General features: G+C 40.9%; 1 protein-coding gene across 4 annotated transcripts in view; it reads right to left on the reverse strand.

The window, feature by feature from the left end:
- The window catches only part of SEPHS1 (selenophosphate synthetase 1), a 134,659-nt gene that overhangs the window by 39,663 nt on the left and 71,814 nt on the right, over window positions 1-23,182 (reverse strand). For all 4 annotated transcript variants that reach the window (XM_088468918.1, XM_088468920.1, XM_088468919.1 and 1 more), the window contains exon 6: window positions 5,964-6,054. In XM_088468918.1, coding sequence (XP_088325044.1) covers window positions 5,964-6,054 — 91 coding nt within the window. The remainder of the gene's footprint in view (window positions 1-5,963; window positions 6,055-23,182) is intronic.

Below are 23,182 nucleotides of genomic sequence, written 5' to 3' on the forward strand. Positions count from 1 at the left end.
ATAAGAGAGGTACTAACTCTGCCTAGTATCAGCTAAAACTCCACAAACTCCTCCCCTAACAATCCTATAGGATAGGAGAAAACCACAACTAACATTCTCAATCTTAAATAGTAAACTCCTCCAACACATTAAAGAGGCAATACAGACCTCTTGGTTTAATCTCCTTCAAAACCTTCAGTCTTACTGAGATGAGTGGACGGTAAGGAACAACAAATCATTCAAATCGCCCAGCGTGTACGCACTATTAGGGATCGTCCGTCGCATCTTCAGATCTGCCGTACATGCTGCTCAATCTGAGGATATAGTCAAAGATTTTACACAACTCGTGCAGTGTGTACGCACGATCGAACGACCAGGCAATATGTTATTATATAGGTAACAATCAATGATCTATTCTTCCGACGCGCACTGCGATGCATACTCATTACGCAACAATCGGTCGACTGTGTAAAGAATCAGGCCCTTTATGCTGATGAAAGGGTTTATATTATAATTAGGGGTGAGCGGGTTCGGATTTCTGAAATCCGAACCCCCCCGAGCCCCCCCGATCCGAGTCCGATCCGAATCAGGCTCGACTTTTCCCGCCTGACTCGGATCTGAAATCGAGGCAAAACGTCATCATCCCGCCTTCCGAGTCTCGCGGGTTTTGGATCCTATATAAGGTACCCACGTCGGCGCCATTTTCTCACTCGGCTGTGGACAGTGAAGAGGGAGGGTGGGAGTTAGGGCTGTGTAGTGTAGTGTAGTGTAGTGCTGCTGTTGTCCACTACTTCAAAGTCCATAGGGGCTGGCTGTGTTGTGCTGTGCTGCTGTTGTTAATAGGGGCTGTGTCCACTACTTCAAAGTCCATAGGGGCTGGCTGGACTGTGTTGTGCAGTCAGTTCTCCATAGGGGCTGTGTCCACTCCAAAGTCCTGTGCAGTGTCCCAGTCCTAAAGGAGTGCTGCAGTGTTGTCCAGGGGGTGCTCTGTCCATCAGGGGTGCTCCCCCCAAGTGCTAAAAAAATAATATATTTTCTGTGTTTGTGAATTGTGTGCGCAGTAGCCGCACGTGCATCAACAAAGTAGTGCCAAGCGTGCGCCTGTGTCATAAGTAAAGGGCCGGCTGGCTTGACCGTTAAGGGTGCTGTAACCCCCGAAAGTACACTCCAGTCCAAACCAAAAAAAAAATTATTTTCTGTGTTTGTGAATTGTGTGCGCAGTAGCCGCACGTGCATCAACAAAGTAGTGCCAAGCGTGCGCCTGTGTCATAAGTAAAGGGCCGGCTGGCTTGACCGTTAAGGGTGCTGTAACCCCCGAAAGTACACTCCAGTCCAAACCAAAAAAAAAATTATTTTCTGTGTTTGTGAATTGTGTGCGCAGTAGCCGCACGTGCATCAACAAAGTAGTGCCAAGCGTGCGCCTGTGTCATAAGTAAAGGGCCGGCTGGCTTGACCGTTAAGGGTGCTGTAACCCCCGAAAGTACACTCCAGTCCAAACCAAAAAAAAAATTATTTTCTGTGTTTGTGAATTGTGCGCGCAGTAGCCGCACATGCATCAACAAAGTAGTGCCAAGCGTGCGCCTGTGTCATAAGTAAAGGGCCGGCTGGCTTGACCGTTAAGGGTGCTGTAACCCCCGAAAGTACACTCCAGTCCAAACCAAAAAAAAAGTTATTTTCTGTGTTTGTGAATTGTGTGCGCAGTAGCCGCACGTGCATCAACAAAGTAGTGCCAAGCGTGCGCCTGTGTCATAACTAAAGGGCCGGCTGGCTTGACCGTTAAGGGTGCTGTAACCCCCGAAAGTACACTCCAGTCCAAACCAAAAAAAAAATTATTTTCTGTGTTTGTGAATTGTGTGCACTGTGGCTGCACGTGCATCAACAAAGGAGCAGCGCCAAGCGTGCGCCTGTGTCCCATAAGTAAAGAGCCGGCTGGCTCATTTCTTAAAGGGTGGTGTAACCCACAAAGTGCACTACTCTCCAGCAAAAATAAAATAATATTTTCTGTGTTTGTGTGCGCTTTAGCCGCACGTATATATATCAATATAACATAAATGGAGGACCAAACTTTCTCCGATAAAAATAAAATAGGGAAAGATCAAGAACCACTTCCTCCTAGTGCTGTTGCTGCTGCTGGGAGTTGTTCATCATCCCAGAGAGGAAGTAGGAACATCACTACTTTTACTAAACAATTGACCCTCCAACAGTCCCTAGCGATGAGGATGAAGTACGACAGCAGTCATCCTGAAGCAAAACGTATAACTGAGGCCTTGACTGCTATGTTGGTGTTAGACGTGCGTCCGGTATCCGACATTAGTGCAGTGGGATTTAGACAATTGATGGAGGTAGTGTGTCCTCGGTTCCAAATCCCGTCTAGATTCCACCTGCATCCTCAAAGCAGCAGCGACAAGCGTGCGTCTGTCTGTTAAAGGGTGGTGACACCCTCAAAGTGTGCTACACAAACAATTAAAATATTGTTCTTTTTTTTTCTGTCTTTGTGAATTGTGTGGGCTGTAGCCGCACCTGCATCCTTAAAGCAGCAGCGACAAGCGTGCGTCTGTCTGTTAAAGGGTGGTGACACCCTCAAAGTGTTCTACACAAACAATTAAAATATTGTTCTTTTTTTTTCGGTCTTTGTGAAATGTGTGGGCTGTAGCCGCACCTGCATCCTTAAAGCAGCAGCGACAAGCGTGCGTCTGTCTGTTAAAGGGTGGTGTAACTCTCAAAGTGTTCCAAAAAATAAAAAACTATTTTTTTAATGTGTTTGTGACTTGTGTGCGATGTAGCCACACTTGCATCCTCAAAGCAGCAGCGACAAGCGTGCGTCTGTCTGTTAAAGGGTGGTGACACCCTCAAAGTGTTCTACACAAACAATTAAAATATTGTTCTTTTTTTTTCGGTCTTTGTGAAATGTGTGGGCTGTAGCCGCACCTGCATCCTTAAAGCAGCAGCGACAAGCGTGCGTCTGTCTGTTAAAGGGTGGTGTATCTCTCAAAGTGTTCCAAAAAATAAAAAACTATTTTTTTTCTGTCTTTGTGAATTGTGTGGGCTGTAGCCGCACTTGAATCCTCAAAGCAGCAGCGACAAGCGTGCGTCTGTCTGTTAAAGGATTACATCGGTGACAGCATCCAAGTAGACATGTCAGACAGTCCGTACCTGTACTGGCAGGAAAAAGAAGCAATTTGGAGGTCCCTGTACAAACTGGCTCTATTTTACCTGAGTTGCCCCCCCTCCAGTGTGTACTCCGAAAGAGTGTTTAGTGCAGCCGGGAACCTTGTCAGCGAAAGGCGTAGGAGGTTGCTTCCACAAAATGTGGAGAAGATGATGTTCATAAAATGAATTATCAACTCTTCCAGGGAGACCAGCCTCCAGAACGTACAGAGGGACCTGTGGTTCCAGCAGGGACGAATTAATACTCTGTGAGGATGAGGATGTACACACTGAAGAGGGTGAGGAATCGGTGGATGAGGAGGATGAGGATGACATCTTGCCTCCGTAGAGCCAGTTTGTGCAGGGACAGATAAATTGCCAGCTTGTTTTGTGGGGGCCCAAACGAACCAATCATTTCAGCCACAGTTGTGTGGCAGACCCTGGCGCTGAAATGATTGGTTTGTTAAAGTGTGCATGTCCTGTTTATACAACATAAGGGTGGGTGGGAGGGCCCAAGGACAATTCCATCTTGCACCTCTTTTTTTTCTTTGCATTATGTACAGTTTGGGGCCTAGTTTTTCAATGCCATCCTGTCTGCCACTGCAGTTTCACGCCTAGATGGGTCCACGTGTTTGTGCCGCCCACTTGTGTCGCTTAGCATAGTCATCCAGCTACCTCGGTGCAACCTTTTGGACATAAAAACACTATTGTGAGGTGTGAGGTATTCAGAATAGACTGGAAATGAGTGGAAATTAAGGTTATTGAGGTTAATAATAGCATAGGAGCAGAAAAACCTACAAATTCTGTGATTTTAGCTGTTTTTATGCTTTTTTTCAAAAAAATACAGATCCAAAACACAAAACCCAGAACCCAAAACACGCAAGGGTGGTTTTGGCAAAACCAATCCAGATCCAAAACACGAAGAAAGATCCAGATCCAAAACACAAAACACGAAAAGTGGCCGGTGCACACCCCTAATTATAATGCACTGAAACGTTGCTCTAACAAACCATGGTGGAGAGAAAATTACTATTGTGCCTGGGTTGCCGTAGCGCTGTGATTTGTATCTAGGATATCTTTGTGCAGGCACCCAGCTAAGTATTTTATGTGCATGGAAAGTGCCAGACCCTGTGGATTTGTATATATACACACACATATATACACAAATATACATACACGTGAGGATAACAGAGTAATGTTTCTGTTCATGGCAATAAATATATCTATCTATATATACTAAAGGAAGAGTGTACCAAAGCGATGCTTCTGGCAACCCCCCCTGCCAACAGGACGACAGGTGGCCGTTATACACTAGACGGAACCAATGCCCGACCACCCAATATGTCGGCACCTGCCGCATGAGGTCGTCAGCCGTATTGTCAGGTTGAGCTGCATGTAGGGCCGACCTGACAATGCGGATGACCCCACAGAAGCGCGCACCGCACAACATATTGGGTACACACTAGTCGAGTTTGGGGATTTGTCGTTCCGATCCGTTTGGAATTGGACAAATCACTCTAAAAAATTGTCTAATGTGTACCTAGCTTCACACTCAGCTGAAAAGCAAATAAAAAAGTTCCATCAAGGAATATAAAGTATAAACTTGATTAATGTGTGATTGACACAATAAAGATTAGTATAAACCACCTGCCCTTTTAAGTCTATTGCAGAGACATATTTAAACAGGATCATTTTAAACTGGAAATTGCTTGCATCCAACCAACTGCTTTATGCAGATTACAGTTTGTACTAAAAGATGTGTCAAAGTCAGAAACACACAGAAATGTGGTAATGTCCGTCTCTTGAAGAATTCTACTCTTGTAAGACAAATTCCTGTCCCTATCATCTCTTTATTTTCACATTTCTTGGATTAATAAACTAAAAAATAAATAAAAAAACAGTGCAACAGGGAGTTTAGAAAGTGAAAGTACACAATAATAAATATTTTTTTTCCATTAATGAGAAATATTAATAAAACAAGAATATCAGTATGGTAGTATTTTCTGTAATAAGCATGTTGGATAATTAAAATTAGCAATTTTTTGCCACAGATGACAAAGGTGAAGTTCAAACTCCTATAAACCTGTGGATATAGATCGTACTTCTATTGGTTTCACATCCCAACTTAAAACACGGTTGACATTTTTATTGTATAGCACCCTTATCTGAAATCATATAGTTGACAAGTTTGCGTTTTATCCTTACAATTAGGTGTAAAAAAAAAAAAAAAAAGTAATAAAATATACTTAATGCAAGTAAATAAGCATGTCATACCTGGACCACACTACACTACAGGAAACAAAAAGGGGATGGGATATCTATAAAACTAATGGCACATACACACTAGACAACAAGTTGGATGATATAAACGATATCGTTATTGTTCAATATCGTCCAGTGTGTATGCAAGAAATCATTGACGATGCACGCTCCCGCAGATCGTTAACGATCTATTTCAACGCCGTCCTTCTGCAAGTACGGGGATGAGGGAGGGCTACGTCACTGAACGATATCGTTCAGTGTGTATGCTCAATGTCGTCAACGACATTGAACCTGGCAGTGAAGGGGCAACACTTAATATCATCGCTCATGGAGCATATCGTTAAGTGTGTGTAAGAACTATACAAAATTCTGAACACACTGCCTGGGTAATATATGTAATGTATAGTGGCTAATGTCCTTCGGCAGGAACACACTGCATAAATTTTACATGTTTAAACTTAGCATTATATTAAATAATCAGGAAAATAATATTACATTTTTCAAATGTAAATCAACAACTAAATTACTCCAAAATGAGAAAGATAATATCTGCAACAATATGTAGCTTTACTTACAATATCTAGCCACTGATGGACTGCTACTGCAACTTGGGTCCCTAAAGGCTTGGTCAACACAAGGACATCCCCAGGTACAGCATTGTCGGGCCTGTGTGGACACAAAGACTTAATATAGCACACAAGCAATTATCACACATTAAATATGAAAATATTATATATTTGCTATATATGTTGGAATTATACGTTACTGTAACTATTATGGAGACTCTATGACCTTTTCCATTTTACTTTCTTTAGAGCAACTCAACCATTATCTGTAATATTTATTTTAAAATGATGATATTAATATTAATTTTACCAATTACATGGCATACTTATGGAACATTTTTCCAGTTCTAGACATTGCTGTATTTATGATATACTCAGTTTTCTAATCTATATGATGAGTGCTCAGTCATTAAAAATTCATAACTTCATCCAACACAGGAAAGGCCAGCCCACCATTGTAAATGCAAAAAGATTGTTTTTTTTATATGTAGTGAATGTAAGCAGAAAACGGCATCCAAAAAACCTTCAGTCACATATTATAAAGTGCAAAATGCAGAGGTAATACTCAGTAGACTTTCATAGGTCTCGATCTGGAGCCAGTTATAGCAGCAAAACACCATAAAGCATGGACAGCCTGACTGCCATTTCAGGGCTCGGCAGCACCATCATCATTTGCACAACACCAACTAAAAGTAGTGAGCCCACCAGTAGAGGTATATTAAGGGCAAAAGCCCGCCCTGCGTGTGACTACAATTAAGTAAGCCACTTACCTGTAGGTATGGGCGCACTACTTTTAGTTGGTGTTGTGCCCCATGATGATGGTGCTGATGAGCAAACAAGTGCACCTTGCACTTTATAATATGTGACTGAAGGTCTTTTGGATGCAGTTTTCTGCTTACATATAAAAAAATATACATTTTTGCATTTACAATGGTGTGCTGGCCTTTCCTGTGTTGGATAAACTTATATTATATATGTTTTTAACAATTTAGTTGATATTATTTGAAAAGTTAAAAATGAAGGAATATAATTTATTATGTTTGCTTTCCAGTGCACATCTAATCTGAGGAGGCGCGTTTTTGATATGCTTTTTTGAGCAGTCATAAATCCCACATGTTGAATAACACAAATTACCTAAACGCTGGACTATTCTATTTTTGAAGTAAACACTCTAGAATATAGAGCATATATATTTTGTTTACATCTTGACTCATCTGCACCCTAGAGAACTCCCCATATTTATTTTGAAGGGACTCTGGAACCCTTTAATCACCAAATAGCTGAGACCCTAGTTAAAAGTGGCACAGATCTTATCACTTTACATGATTCATGACTTACATTAAATATAAGTATAAGAAACGGGATGCAGTGAGCATCCCGACAAGCGGGAAGCTGTCGGCCAGGAACCCTGGCATCGGAATCCCAAACACAGAGACAACTCCGGTGCCGAAATCCCGACATGACTCAGGATGCCGACGTCTGGATCCCGGCAGACAGCATCCCGATTGTAAGGACACAGCAGAAAGGTGAGTATCAGCCGCGCGGCGGGATGACGACATAGGTTTAGGCGCCCCAGAGGGTGTTAGCGTTGGGCTGCGGGAGGGGGGAGGTTAGGCTACGGGCAGGGGGAGTTAGGTTCAGGGACCACCTGGGGGTTTTAGAGTTAGGCACTAAGGGGGGAGGGTTAGGCACTTACCGGGAAGTTAGGGTGAAGGGTAGGGAGAGTTAGTATTAGGGTACAGGAAAGGAGGGTTAGGGGGTAAATAGTACAGGGGAACAGTACTCACCGTTCCCCTGTCGGGATTTTAACCTTCAGGATGCCGCTGTCAGTGTACTGACAGCCGGCATCCCGTCCATCGGTATTTCATACCGATTCCTGAGAAACCTAGTATTAAACACAATGAAACTTATAAATTAAATTTTCAGGGATAAGAAAATCCACACCAAGTTCTCCAATGTATCCATTAGTCCCCAGATTAATCACAATATGGGGAAAAAAACATCACAAAAACCCTATATACTACATGTCACCGATTACCTATATTACATAAAGTTAACAGCACCATCACAATATCCTAATGTCACACTGCATTTCATAATATATGAGGTATACCCAAAAACTGCTAATACCATGTATCTAAATATGGACTATATTGGTTCAACGTAGTAACACAAGAGGACATCTTCAAGGATTGCCAAATCAAGACTAAAGCTGGCACACATCTAAAGATTATCTGTCCAACCAGCCAACTAGTTGATTGGTTGGAATGAAAATCTGGTAACGTATGGGAGTAAATGATTATCAGCAATTTGCTCCTAAATGCCAGAAAACAGATGAAAATGGTAGTTGACAAGTTTGTTCAAACTGTTTTTGTCCATTTTCTGGCGTTTGGGAGCAAATTGCTGATTGTCATTTGCTTTCATACCTTACCAGATTTTCATTCTAACCAATCAACTAGTTGGCTGGTTGGACAGATAATCTTTAGATGTGTGGCCAGCTTAAGGCTGGGTACACACCATAGCGACGGGGATTCGTTCCGACATTGGAAATAATGCCCGTGAAAGTGATTGTGCATCCACACTGGACGAATTTAATGAAGAACAGAAAAATCACCGTTAACAGTGCACTGGCCGCTAACGATATCGCTAGGTTTGATGTGCAGCACAATTGCCGATACACACTGAGCGATGTAGACGTTATGTCGTTATGAAATGGCATATCGCCCCGACATCACTCTAGTGTGTACCTGGCCTAACTTCAGCAATGTGTAAATAATGTTATAGTGCCAATACCTACAATAGTTAGTATCGAATGTGCAAGGGGTTCTTGTGTGGCACCCAGCTTCGCTAAGTCCTAAATAACTTATATTTTTGGATAAAGAGATGCTAAACACATCTTATCATGTACAAGGTACATAGACAGTATCTAAAACAGGAAAATCAGTTAAAGACTTAAGTTTATGGTTTCATCAGCTAAATTAATTAACATATTAAATCAGTGGCTCTTCAATTCATTATTCAGATGTACAGGTCAACATAGAAGACAACCTGCTATATAACACAATTTACAATACACCAACACAATACCTTTTTTCAAGAGAACAGTCAGTGTTTACCTGCTCAGAAAAGGGGCCTCCCTTTTCCCAGCTACTTCAAATTCAAAGAATTTTCAATGATCTACAGGAAACCTATCCAGGTGGATAAATTATAATATATATATATATATATATATATATATATATATATATATATATATATATATATATCTCCCCACTATGTAGACAAAAGTGATTGGGCACCCCCGCTCAAGTGAAATGGTCCCATGCATAAAATTGCACAAGAGTTCCAAATGGCCACTAACAACATTAAACTGCGTAAAGGTGAATAAAAAGTGGAAAAATGAGGATGTTCTAAAACATTTGACCAGATTTGTATTCTCTTTATCTACTCTGTCCTTGAGTTAACAAAAAAAAAAAAGTGCCTCAGCAAACATCAACTTCTCTCAGCAGTCTCTCTTTCTTTCTCAGCTAGAATGTCAGGAGTTGACATTCCTCACACAACAATTTCGAGATGCAAGAGGCAATCAATTACCGCTCAGTATGGCGTGAACAGAAAAAAACAAAAAGCCCTAAAAAAAAAAGATAACAGGGAGGCTTAAATCAGACTATAGCAATGCTCAAGGGCTAGCTCTGACAACATACTATCCAGACAAAGTAGGTTACTTTGGCTCAGTCAAAATTTCTTAGTGTACTCTGCTCTCGCATGTCAACCTAGGTCCAAATTATGTTGCAACACTATACTATCCATAAGAGACTCTACTAAGTGCCAACTCTACAATGCTTAGAAAATTGAAGACAGATTCCAGGAACGTAATAATAAATTATACTATTCAGACCATCGCCCTAAAAATCTGTAATTTTAAATTAAGGAATATTTAGCAGACTGCCATCTTCCCTCCCTATAGGCATCTCAATTAGGCTTACTAATTCCGAAGAACTCATCCAGTTAAAATACTCAAGAACAGCACTGCCAAATACCCTATCAGTTTTGTAGCCACCTATTATAAACAGCTAGCCCTAGCCCGCCCTCCCTCCATTATTACTGAACCGGTTTAATTCCATCCGACAAGGCAAGACTTTTGACAGTGCCACGACCAGAGCGAACATGATGGTCAATGACAAGGAAGGCAAAGATCCAAATGGGTGTGCTAGTTACAGGTCCTTAATGTGGACCTTAAACTTTTAGCCAACAGAATAGCATCAGTGATCACCACTCTTGTCCACCTGGACCAAGTTGGCTTCATACTTTGCTACCAGGAAAGCCATAAATGTCATGCATGCGGCTAATCAGACAGCCAAACCTGCTCATAAGAAATAGATATCTGTTGGAATAAGAGGCAGTCCCTCCAACCGGTAGTCTTGAATGGCATGGCTGTTGAGGTGGTGGAATCTTAGATTTTTAGAGGATCTTTATTTTGAGTGATTTGTCATAGACACTACATTCACAATGTGATTAAATAAAAAAAATGCCCAGTAGAGATAATTTTTACTGGGGTGCAATGGTACTATTAATCGTAAGCTGAAACCTGTACCTAATTGCGCAGGAGCAGAGAAAGGATCTAGGTTGTCAGAAGAACAATGGATGAGTGGAGTCAGGGAGGAGTAGAGTGTAACTTGTGTGCAAGAGAAGTATGTAATGAGAATAGGAGGGAGGAGGATTACAGTAACGGGAAGGGAGAGAAAAACATAAGACATAGGGAGTGAGTCAGTCTAAGGGAAGCTAAGAACAGGTAGCAGGAGTCAGAGTGCAAGAAGATGTGGTAGACTATGTGCTGACATGGTTAAGTGGTGGATGGATATGCTTTTAATGAAAAGGTAGGTGGGTTTTCACCAAGTGCTTGATGCAATGCAGGCTGGGGTAATAGTCTGATGAAATAGGGGATATAATTCCACTGGTGGGGTGCAGCTCTGGAGAAATCTTGAATAAAGATGCAGAAAAAAAAACTGTGAAACAAGATAAATTATTGCTTATTCTCATAAGATATATAAAAAAAAATGGCCTGGACAGATTTGTTGCCAACCTTTAGAAAATATAATTGGATTATAGTGATGTCAAACTAATTGCTTTCTATGTATGAAATTAGCCTCAATGTCAAGCCAGGAGATCACCTGATTTGGGGAAAATGTGTCCACAATTTGCATGAAGTGAGCCAGTACATAATACAATTTTTGGTCAGGAAGCTCCCTGCCTCCACTAAGTAGTAGAAGTAGAAAGAAGTAGAAATTTTTTTTAAGTCGATTTGAGGATAGCCTTTAGGATTTGTCATCCCAGTTGATGAGAGCAAGACGGCCACTTGTCGAGTTTGCCACTTATGAATGATATTCATCTTAACCAATATGATCCTGCACGGCCATGGATTTATAAGACACCTCCACAAGGATAAATCAAATTGTAGTTTAGCAAAGAGTGGGAAATTATCCTGGTATAAGGGATTCTAGGATATGTGAAGACACGCTTAAGTATTTGAGTTTTCTGTTCTGCCACCTGAAATTATGGGGGAGATGTATTATATCAGCACTGACCGTGCCGCTATAGCTCACCTGCTTCGCCTCTGTCGATCTCTCTCTCGCAAGCTCTGGAAGCTGACATTGTGCTTCTACAATTTACTAAGGATATAACTCACATGGATAGTGGTTACTGCAACCACTGTCCCGGTGAGTACCCCTTTGTACATAGCAGGGATATTTTCATTAAAAATGAAAATATCCAATGCGATATGGATACTTAATTGCAGCAGTTCCGCAATTATTAGTACATAGACCCCTGAGATAGTAACTTGATAAATAATATAATGTAGATAAATTTGTGATTCTGCACATAGGTAATAACTATACAATATACACATAAATTACATGTACTGAGGAAAAGGAGTGATGTACAAAATTTAGTTGATAAAAAAAAAAGTAGCAGCATCTGCAAAGGCAAATGAAATGCATTACAATCACATAAAATAGCTAGGAAAAGTTTATGAAAGGGTTGTATGTATGTTATCAGTATAGGATCTTATACAGAAAAAAAAAAAAGAGTAGATTCTATAAAGGGCCTCCTCATACGGCAACAGTGAGCAGCTCCGTTACACATTTTAGTTTACAGGTGAAATATTAAGATATATTTAAAATTACATATTATAAGCATAGGGTTACAGGATAAATATTTTACATCTATAGGTATGCACATACTATACAAGTGGCAAGAAAAAGTATGTGAAACCTTTATTACTTGGATTTCTCCATAAATTGCTCATAAAATGTGATATTCAGTCACAAGAACAGATAAACAGTCTGATTACACTGACACAGTATTGTTTCTTCTCTATATTGAAAATTTATTTTTAGCATTTAAAGTATAGGTTAGAAAAAAAAAAGTAAACAATAGGCTAATCATTTGTAAAAAAAACAAAACAAACAAAAAAAAAAACTAATTGATGTCCAAAGTTAGTTAACCTGAAGTCCAATCAATGAGACTAGATTAGAGGTATTGGGTATAGTTGCCTTGCAAAAACCAGTCACAAATTTTGAGTTTGCTATTCACTGGAAGATTGCATGATGATTTAAGATTATGAATAGTTTACTTGCATAAAGCTGGAAAGAGTTACAAAAGTATTTATAAAAGCCTTGATTTTTTCTATAAGTTAACAAAGTTCAGCACGGTTGCCACTCGCCCTAAAGCTGCATACACACTACACGGCTGTGGTATAAGAGATAGACAATGTCTAGATAGACACCAGATGTCAGACACTCAATAGTTATGGTGGGTACACACTATACAGATATATCTGCAGATGATGGTTGTTCATACACACTGAACGGCCATCATCTGTGTCTGCTCGCAAATCCCGGAGGCCATGGGGCGTGTCCTGGCAGGGAGCAGGGGGCGTGTCCCGCCCCCCTCCCCACGGCTGCAGCTGTGTGTGTACGGGCGGTCTGCAGACCACCCGTACACACTTGCAAATGGACAGATATGTCTGCAGACATATCTGTCCATCGGCTGTGCAGCACAGCCAATGCGATATGTCGGTGAACGCCGACGTTCACCGACATATCGCGGGTACACACTGGCCGACGGCCAGCAGATATATTGATCGGCCAATGTATATTTGTGAGTGTGTACCCAGCTTTAGACAGGGACAAAAGGAAGACACACTAAAGGTCAACAGGGTTAAAAGGTCGACAGGGTCAAAAGGCCAACAATTTTTTTTAATTTTTTTTTTTTTTTAGCCCTAATCTTTACTTTAACTCTACCCATAACCACCCCATGGTTACAGTTAGGCACCAAGGGGAGAAGTGCCTAATCCAAAAAATAAATAAAAAGTTGACTATTTTCATGTTGACCTTTTGTCCCTATCTAACTATTAATGGTCTAACATCTGGTGTCTATCTAATTCTTTTGGGGGTGAGAAGGAAGGCCTAAGGGCCGAAACGCGTTGGGACCACATACTGAATAACTTGTGCATCATACCATATTGTACCCCCGATCTATTCATCAAGTGACCGCACCTGCCACTAGAGCACGCTCTATCCGGAAGTCCAGAGGAGCCGGACCAACAGAGCTGCAACACTTGGAGACCACCTGACAACTGCCGATCCATAGGTGAGGAAGGCGCAGCAACCACGTGGCTTACCCTTTCCGGGAACACCTCTAACCCCGCTGCACCAACCACGGACACACGCTTCAGGTAGACGCTTAGTGGACCACCAGGACCAGGTGTGCTGTTTGCTGCGTCCCTGGCGGGATGCCCGACATACTCCAGATGGCTAGCAAGCAGAGACTCTCGTTACCAGGTACCCCGCACTTGTGATTACATCACTAAGTGAGATCATCCATTTCGCCTAGACTTTCCCCTGAATAAGAAGCTACCTAGCAGGACGATTACAGGTTGGGAAGCCACCTGTCAATCCCATACCAGTGGCTGAACTTACTCGTCAACACCACTGTTTAAACTGTTACTAATTCTGCTTGTGTGTAACCACTAGTGTCTGTACCGTCAAATATCACACTGCAGCTTTATCATTGTGCTTTTGACCAGCATAATCTGCTCCCATGTTTAATATCCCTAAATTAAATGCATGTTATATGAATCAACCAGCATAGAATCTCTATTATTCAGTACTATAAGGTAACAACATTACACCACAAGGGATCATTTCTAGAGTTACTCCTAGACATCATCAGTACACCATAAGGGGAAGCGCATTAGATACTATATATTTACATCCTGTGTGTACCCAGCACAAGAGTGGCAGTAATGCAAAGGTGATTGCAAAAGCAAAGTGTAGAATGTTCAAAGAGGTTATTAACAATCAGATTGTCGACTAAAGTCTGCAATTTGCAAACCTATATCAGAAAAACAGAAGAGAAAGATAAGACTAATATCTGGTGCACTTATGTGCCAATATAGAATAATGTCCAAAATGTATTCTCTGGAATTAAAATATAATTTTTATTTCATTAGTTTGTTATTTAAAAAGGTTTATAAAATTTTTTTGGTTTATTCAAAAATTAGGCGAAATATGTAACAAATAAAATAAAAAAATATAGAAAAGAGTGTATATACGTGTAGAAAATAATAAAATTTCAAGTGGTTTAAAAATGTGACCTATAACCGGTCTATTCCACGTCTTTATTTGTGCAATACAGAGAGCTGAGTGATTATTAGTACAGTCTCCTTGATGTGTCACCGATATTGATATCGGACTAAGAGTGTAATGTATATGAATATATACTACAATTTTTTAAATAATGTGACATCAAGGGCGGTATTCAATTGTTTCTACCCCCCTTCATGCCCGACGGAGCTATTCAATTGTTGCTCCTGTCGGGCGCGATCAGCTGCCAGCGCTCCATTTCAGCTCACAGCCCCAGCGGGGTGAGCGCTGAAATGTGCGAAAGTGACCTGTTTGGGCGCCCAAACATCACTTTTCGTGGTCGCGCCCATCACTTTGGTCGGGGGTAGCTGCTTTAAGAGGCTAAACCCGACCACTTAAAATGGTAACAATTGAACAGCAGCCCGCGATCTCCTGTCACTTTAGACAGAAAATCCGGACCGCGTAAACAATTGAATACCGCCCCAAGTGTTTCGGGTGAGAATTAAATGCCTTTTAATTTTCCTGGGACATAAAGGAAAGGTCCATGTCCCCTGTGCTGTATTGTTGACCTATCAGTTAGTGTAAAATTAATATTTTAATGATGCACGGTTACAGTGCTGTGTTCTTATCATCTAATAACCTCTAAATGACAGCTATCATATATATATATATTGTGGGGCAGATTGAAATATAATTGCTGAACAATCGCCTTGTCAAAGCAGCCATCTGGCGAAACGCTCGTCAGCGTTCCATACTGCCGCAGGTCAAAAGTACTATCATATGCTATAACACACCAGAGTACCAAAGATACCTAATGACAATTTGCATTTAACACTGATAACTTTTGGGCAAATTAATGCATAGTAGAGTAGAGGAGACTCAGCAAAGTGTATATGTAGAAATTGAATGAATGCTGTAAAAAACGGGATCAATATCGACCCAATTCATAGATATGATTTTGACCACCAGTTAATTCTGTTGCAATAGGGATAATTACCAAATAGAAAGATACAGTTACCAAAATCCTGCGCAGAAGAGTTACAATGTAATCAGCGATTGAAACATATTGCGGGGCAGATTGTTCAGCATTAACAGTGATCTATAGTCACAAGAATAGAAGCTACAAACTTCTGTGGGGAAGCAGATAACAAAGATGTATATACAGTGCCTTGCAAAAGTATTCACCTCCCTTGGCTTTTTACCTTTTCTGCTACATTACAACCTGTCATTTATTTTATTTTTTATCTGAATTTATGTGATGGATCTGCACAAAATATTCTAATTTGGTGAAGTGAAATGAGAAAAATATATATAAAAAACAACCTATAGAAATAAAATTCCGAAAATTGGCATATGTATATATAATCACCCCCTTTGCTAGGAAGCCCCTCAAAAGTTCTGGTGCAACCAATTACCTTCAGAAGTCACATAATTAGTGAAATGAAGTCCACCTGTGTGAAATCTGACATGTCACATGATCTGTCAGTATAAACACACCTTTTCTGAAAGGCCCCAGAGGCTGCAACACCACTAAGCAAGAGGCATCAACCATGAAGATCAAGGAGCTCTCCAAAACAAGTCAGGGACAAAGTTGAGAAGTACAATTCTGGGTTGGGTTATAAAAAAAATATCCAAATCTTTGATGATCCCCCAGAGCACCATCAAATCCATCATCATCAAATGGAAAGAACATGGTACCACAACAAACCTGCCAAGAGAGGTCCGCCCACCAAAACTCACAGACCGGGCAAGGAGGGCATTAATCAGAGAGGCAGCACAGAGACCAAAGGTAACCCTCAAGGAGCTGCAGAGTTCCACAGCACAGACTGGTGTATCTATGCATGTGTCCACAATAAGCCGTACACTCCACAGAGCTGGGCTTTATGGAAGAGTGGCCAGAAAAAAAGCCATTACTTATTTTTATCACTAAAAAGGCATGTGGGCAACTCCCCAAATGTATGGAAGTAGGTGCTCTGGTCAGATGAAACTATAATTTTACTTTTCGGCCACCAAGGAAAATGCTATGTCTGGCGCAAACCCAACACATCCCATCACCCCAAGAACACCATCCCCACAGGGTATGCAGCTTCCCAACTGCTTTATCCCGGCAAGGGTTAAATGACAAGCATCTAAATCTAGACGCCTGTCATTTTACCGACGCCAGGAGGCTGGCGCCCGGCATCCCGATCGAAGTGATGCCGGGCGCGGACTGCCACGGGGGGTGGAGGGTTAGGTTTAGGGCTCCTGGGGGAGACTTAGGGTTAGGCACCCCCCCGGGAGGTTAGGGCTAGGCTAGGGGGAGGAAGGGTTAGGCACCCCCCCGGGGGACTTATGTTTAGGTGGCGGGGAAGGGGGGTTAGGTCTAGGGCACTGGGGGGGAAGGTTATGGCTAGGCACCCCTAAGGAGGGTTAGGGGGGGGGGAGGTTAGTGAATACTTAACTGGGGACGATTGTGATTTTCACCCATGTCAGGCAGCCGCTGTCGGGATTCCAACCGCCGGACGTAAATCACACAGATTCCTCCACACAGTGAAACATGGTGGTGGCAGCATCATGCTGTGGGGATGTTTTTCAGCAGCAGGGACTGGGAAACTGATTTGAGTCATGGGAAAGATGGATGGTGGTAAATACAGGGATACTCTTGAGCAAAACCTGTTTCAGTCTGCCTGTGATTTGAGACTGGGACGAAGGTTCACCTTCCAGCAGGACAATGACCCGAAGCATACTGCTAAAGCAACACTCGAGTGGTTTAAAGGGGAAACATTTAAATGTGTTGCAAAGGCCTAGTCACAGCCCAGATCTCAACCCAATTGAGAATCTGTGGTCAGACTTGAAGATTGCTGTTCACAAACGGAAACCATCCAACATGAAGGAGTTGGAGCAGTTTTGCCTTGAGGAATGGGTAAAAATCCCAGGGGCAATATGTGGCAAGCTCATAGAGACTTATCCAAAGCAACTTGCAGCTGTAAATGCCGCAAATGGTGGCTCAACAAAGTACTGACTTTAGGGGGATGAATAGTTATGCACGCTGAAGTTTTCTGTTATGTTGTCCTAAATGTTATTTGATTCACAATATAAAAAAAAAACACAACTTCACAGTTGTAGGCATGTTCTGTGAATGAAATGATGCACACCTTCAAACAATCCATTTTAATCCCAGGTTGTGAGGCAACAAAACATGAAAAAATGCAAAGGTGATGAATACTTTTGCAAGGCACTGTATATATATGATAACTGTCATTTAGAGGTTAATAGATCATAAGAACACAGAACTGTAACCGTGCCTCATTGAAATATTAATTTTACACTAACTGATAGGACAACAATACAGCACGGGGGACAAGGACCTTTCCTTTATGTCCCAGGAAAATTAAAAGGCATTCAATTATCACCTGAAACACTTGGTGTCACATATTATTTAAAAAATGTAGTATATATTCATATACATTACAATCTAAGGAACATGTGTATCAAGGCTTGAAGTGAGATAAAATTGTGAAATATAAACCAAAAAAAAAATGTTATAAACCTTTTTAAATAAACTAATTAAATAAAAGTTACATTTTATTTCCTATGCATACATTTTGGACATTATACTATATTGACCCATAAGTGCACCAGATATTAGTCTTATCTTTCTCTTCTGTTTTTCTGATTAATGCCAATTATAGGACTATTAGGGAGCACCTCCACATGTAACAATATATAAAAATATTAGATGTCAATAGATATGGATGGATATGGATGGAGTTTTTGTGGGTCATAGAGAATCAACATAACAGCTATTCTCTGTAGTGAATATATATGGTGCGGGATCACCTTTGCTGTTTGTTTGCAAACATATTATTAGAGATATTCCTCAGGGATCAACAGGATACATAAATATAGTACATTTATATAAGGTCAGACAGATAACTACTCACCCAAGTGTAGCGCTATCAGCAGCTGCCACCGGGGGAGGTGACGTCATCAGGCTGCGTAACATAAACCCATCACCTACCAGATTACTGTACAAGGCCATGTGAAAACACGCAGACCACAAAGGAATAGAACACAGGCATATGAAAAAAGGCATAAGCATATGAAAAAAAGACAGTAATGAAACACAGCCCTGCATTACTCGTAGGGCCCATTATACTTATAGTGATCTAAGATGTCCGCAAGACTTAATATAAAAAATCACCAGCAACTGTCCTGACAAAGATGCCAGGTTATGTGTGTATGTCAATAAATATGTCCACAAAACTGCATACGTATGTACAGAAAACTGTATGCAAGTGTAAGAATGGAGAACGCGGAATGTAAAAAGATAATGATAAAGTGGAAGATTGAGAAGACACAAGGAATGCGGATAAAAGAAGAACTAAACATGAGAAAAACAGATGAGAAAGAGATTTAGTAAAGAATGTAGCTAAATGCAATAATCTGAAATAGCGGTTTATGTTACTGTTATTTCTGTCTCTATGGCAATCAGACGCTGCCCGATGCGTGAGAACGTCGCACGTCTCGTGGGCGGGATGCAGCCTGATGACGTCACCTCCCCCGGTGGCAGCTGCTGATCGCGCTACACTTGGGTGAGTAGTTATCTGTCTGTCCTAACATAAATGTAGTATCTTTATGTATCCTGTTGATCCCTGAGGAAAATCTCTAATAAAAGAGATTGAAATGTTGGCTATATAGGTCTGAGTATCCCATGATTTAAACCTGTCTGAAAGTCCTGCGAGTGCCGCTATCTTCACCATTTATATTTCACGGAGGATTCATTCCCCTCCGAGGAGGGCACCAAGACAAGGTTTGGCTATTCAAGCAGAGTGCCAGTTGCTGCAGCCCATATTATATTATATTAGATATATATATATATATCCCTAATATATATATATATTAGGGATGTGCAGGCTCGGATAGGTTCGAGTTTGCACGTTGAGTTCGGATTTTTCCCTCCAAAAAAACGGAACTCAGAAAGAGGCAAAACGTCATCTTGCATGGACGAACATCATCATTCCTTGACTTTTGTGGATTAATAAACGCAGTGATGTTTTAAGACCTCGAGTGCCGCTGAATATTGGGACTATATATATATATATATATATATATATATATATATATATATAAATAAATAAAATAGGATACGCAGAACAGCACTCAGTGAGACTTCACGGCTGAATAAATAACAGTAGCACAACTTTGCTTAAGGTCAACGTTTCAGTGTGCAGATTTATGCATTCTGCATTATTCTTTATAGTGGTCTCTGCAGCCAGCGGTCACACCAATTTTACAGTCCTGCTTTGTTTGTGTTTATTAGCGGTTGTCTTGGTGATGGTGCAATGCTGTGGTGGACACGCCCCCTTGGGATGACGGTGACGCCGGTGCTACAGCGCGAGTTGTGACGTCATCACTCCCGCCGTGATGGATCAGCATGATGGAGGTACACAGGGTGAACTGTATTTAAGGTATGTTTTTTTATGTTGTTCTGTATGTCTTGATAAAAGTGTGTCTACACTGAAACGTTGACCTTAAGCAAAGTTGTGCTACTGTTATTTATCCAGCCGTGAAGTCTCACCGAGTGCCGTTCTGCGTATCCTATTTTCTATGCCGTTTTTGGAAAGGGCACCGGAGCATTGTCGTTTGGTTGTGAGTGCCGGGCCAGTTTGGAGAGAGATTATATATATATATATATATATATATATATATATATAATCACTTGTTGCACATCTTCAATGCTTTAATCTAAAATGTGTGGCCAGATTATTTCTACATGTCCGCAAAAGTTGAACTTTGAAAGCTTTAATAACTTTTATGAATTTTAGTTTTTAGTTGCAAAAACAGCTTTAATTTAACATTTCATCCACACCCATCTGGAACACTTACAAATTACATTGCTTTAAAAAGCGTCCATCATTGTTTTTCAGTTATGTCTTGGCCTTGTTTATAAAAAAAAAACCACTGCTCTGTATAAAATTCTACCTAATGTACAGAGGAGCAGAGCTGTGAGGTGAAATGAACAAAAAAAAACCTACCTATCGATAAAGATATATAGCAAAACTATAAAGAAAACAGTTTCAGGAGGCCAAGTAGAAGTCAATACATTTTAATAATCTGAACCTGTACAGACTGTTTTTTCCTTTACCTTTCTCACTCTTCTCTACAGGACAGTTTCAAACATTTATTTTAAAGGTATTACTCTGCCCTCTGCTGGATTATTTGTAAAGTACAAAAGACTTTGCATAGAGCAGATCAGTAACTTTTTTTTTGTTCACAATACAGGTTGAGTCTCCCATATCCAAATATTCAGAAATACGGAATATTCCGATATACGGAATATTTTTTGCATGACTGAGAAAGTGAAACCTTTGCTTTCTGATGGTTTAATGTACACAAACTTTATTTAAAGCACAAATTATTAAAAATATTGTATAAAATAACCTTCAGGCTGTGTGTATAAGGTGTATATGCAACATAAATGAATTTCATGTATTTACACAAACTTTTTTTGATGCACAAAATTATAAAAAATATAGTATAAAATGACATTCAGGCTGTGTGTATAAGGTGTATATATCACATAAACGCATTCTGTTTTTAGATTTGGGTCCCATTCCCAAGATATGTCATTATTTTATGCCAATATTCCATATATGGAATATTCCGTTATCCAAAATACCCCTGGTCCCAAGCATTTTGGATATGGGAGACTCAACCTGTAGCTACATGTATAAAGACGAACTGGTCTATATTACATTGTGTGCGCCGTTTCAGGTAGCCTGAATGACAGACACCCTTCACCACCTAATTTAGGTGCTTCTTCTAAAAAGCTATTATCTATTATGCAGTGGTAGAATGTCACTTCATAGGACTGGGTAATATTGACACAAAAGTAAAGCAAGCTTGAGCATGGAGTTGAAATATTATAAAATTGCAAATAACTCTTTATAAGTATAAGCAGCCATGTAACTGCAAAATACCTTATTGGAACATCTTGCTTTTAAACATTGTTTTATTAAATTAAATAGGGGATGTAGTCAGCATCCTGGCGTGAGGGATGCAATGACTGTCAAAATACCGGAGTTGGGATCCCGACTGCCTGCATCCCGAAGGTAAGTATCGGGGGATAGGCTTAGAGTTAGGCACTAAGGGGGAGGGTTAGGTTTAGTGTACGAGGAGGTTAGGTTTAGGCACCAGGGAGTGGTAAGGGTTAGCGTATTTACCTGGTAGTGTTGGGATTCTTACTGTCGGGATGCCGCTGTCGGTATTCTGACCGGCTGCATCTTGTCTGCCGGGATCTCATACCCAACCCATAAAATAATATATTTCATACACGTTATTGTACTAATCATCTTATTGAATATTAAGCACTGAGTGTTTTCAAACTCCTGTGTCAAGACCATTTATCTAACACACTGTTCAGACCAAGCCCCTCAGGACACCACCAGGGAGCATAAGACATTTTTTTTATAATCATGTTTTAAAAAAATAAAACAAAATACAGCATTGTTATCAAATACATCCCATATCTATGGAACCCATATAGAAAATAGGGTTGGGTATGAATGCTGATGCCGGAAGCCTGAACATGCATAATCCCGACGGAGCAGGTTAGTCCCCTAACCCTACCCTTCTCCTCCCCTTAACCCTTCCTTAGGGGTGCCAACCCTAAAACTCCCAGGGTGGTGCCTAACCCTTCCCCCCGCACCCTAAACCTAACCCTCCAGGGCAGGTGCTTAACCCTAAGCTCCCCCCAATGGCACCTAACCCTAACCACCCATTCCCCTAGCCTAACCCTAACCCTCCCCGGCTAACAACTAAGTGTCCCCCGCTTAGCTTCGTTTGGGAAGCCGTCCTGTCGGGATTCCATCGTCTGGCTAAAGACAGACATCTGGATTTAGACACCTGTCTTTAGTCGGGATTTAGACGGCGGGATTCCGATGGACGGCTTCCCGTCCGTCGGTATATTGACTGTATCCCCAGCAAATAAAGTTACATGTATTGAAATACTAAGTAGAAGCACAAGAAATTAAGCTATCTAAATTTTCAAAGATAATCATAATTTTAGATGGACCTCTTGTGCTGCAACATGGTATCAAAATAGATGCAACTTTATTCCTGTCTGCGTGCAATAGATATGGCACACAATGATAACATTGCTGCATCTTGTAGAGAAAAGTTAAACTTTTTTGAAAGTATGATTAGGACACTTTCTGCAATGTATGCATTCCTTTTAGGAACACATACCCATAGCTATTAATCTGTGGGGCAGATCTGAATGCTGTCACTTCCGGTCACGTGTGTTCCATGCAGGAGTGCACTACCGACAACGTGAAACAATCAGGACTGTAAGATATCTTAGCACTTTATGGACTTGTGAGGTATGAAAAAGAAGAGTTATGGTAAACTTACCTTTGTTAACGCTCATTCTTCGAAGTTCATATGGTCTACAGGGAGATATTGGGGTGTAGGTGGGACCTGGAAGATCAGACACCAAGAGCAAAGCTTTTGAATGCCAGGAAGCTCCGGTCCTTCCCCCTATTACCCGCCCACAGCCTGAGGGCACTTTAGTTTTGTTAACAAGCCTAAGGCAGGGAAACC

This window comes from Taudactylus pleione, unplaced genomic scaffold (assembly GCF_031769625.1).
Source record: "Taudactylus pleione unplaced genomic scaffold, aTauple2 ptg000086l, whole genome shotgun sequence".
Classification (NCBI taxonomy): domain Eukaryota; kingdom Metazoa; phylum Chordata; class Amphibia; order Anura; family Myobatrachidae; genus Taudactylus; species Taudactylus pleione.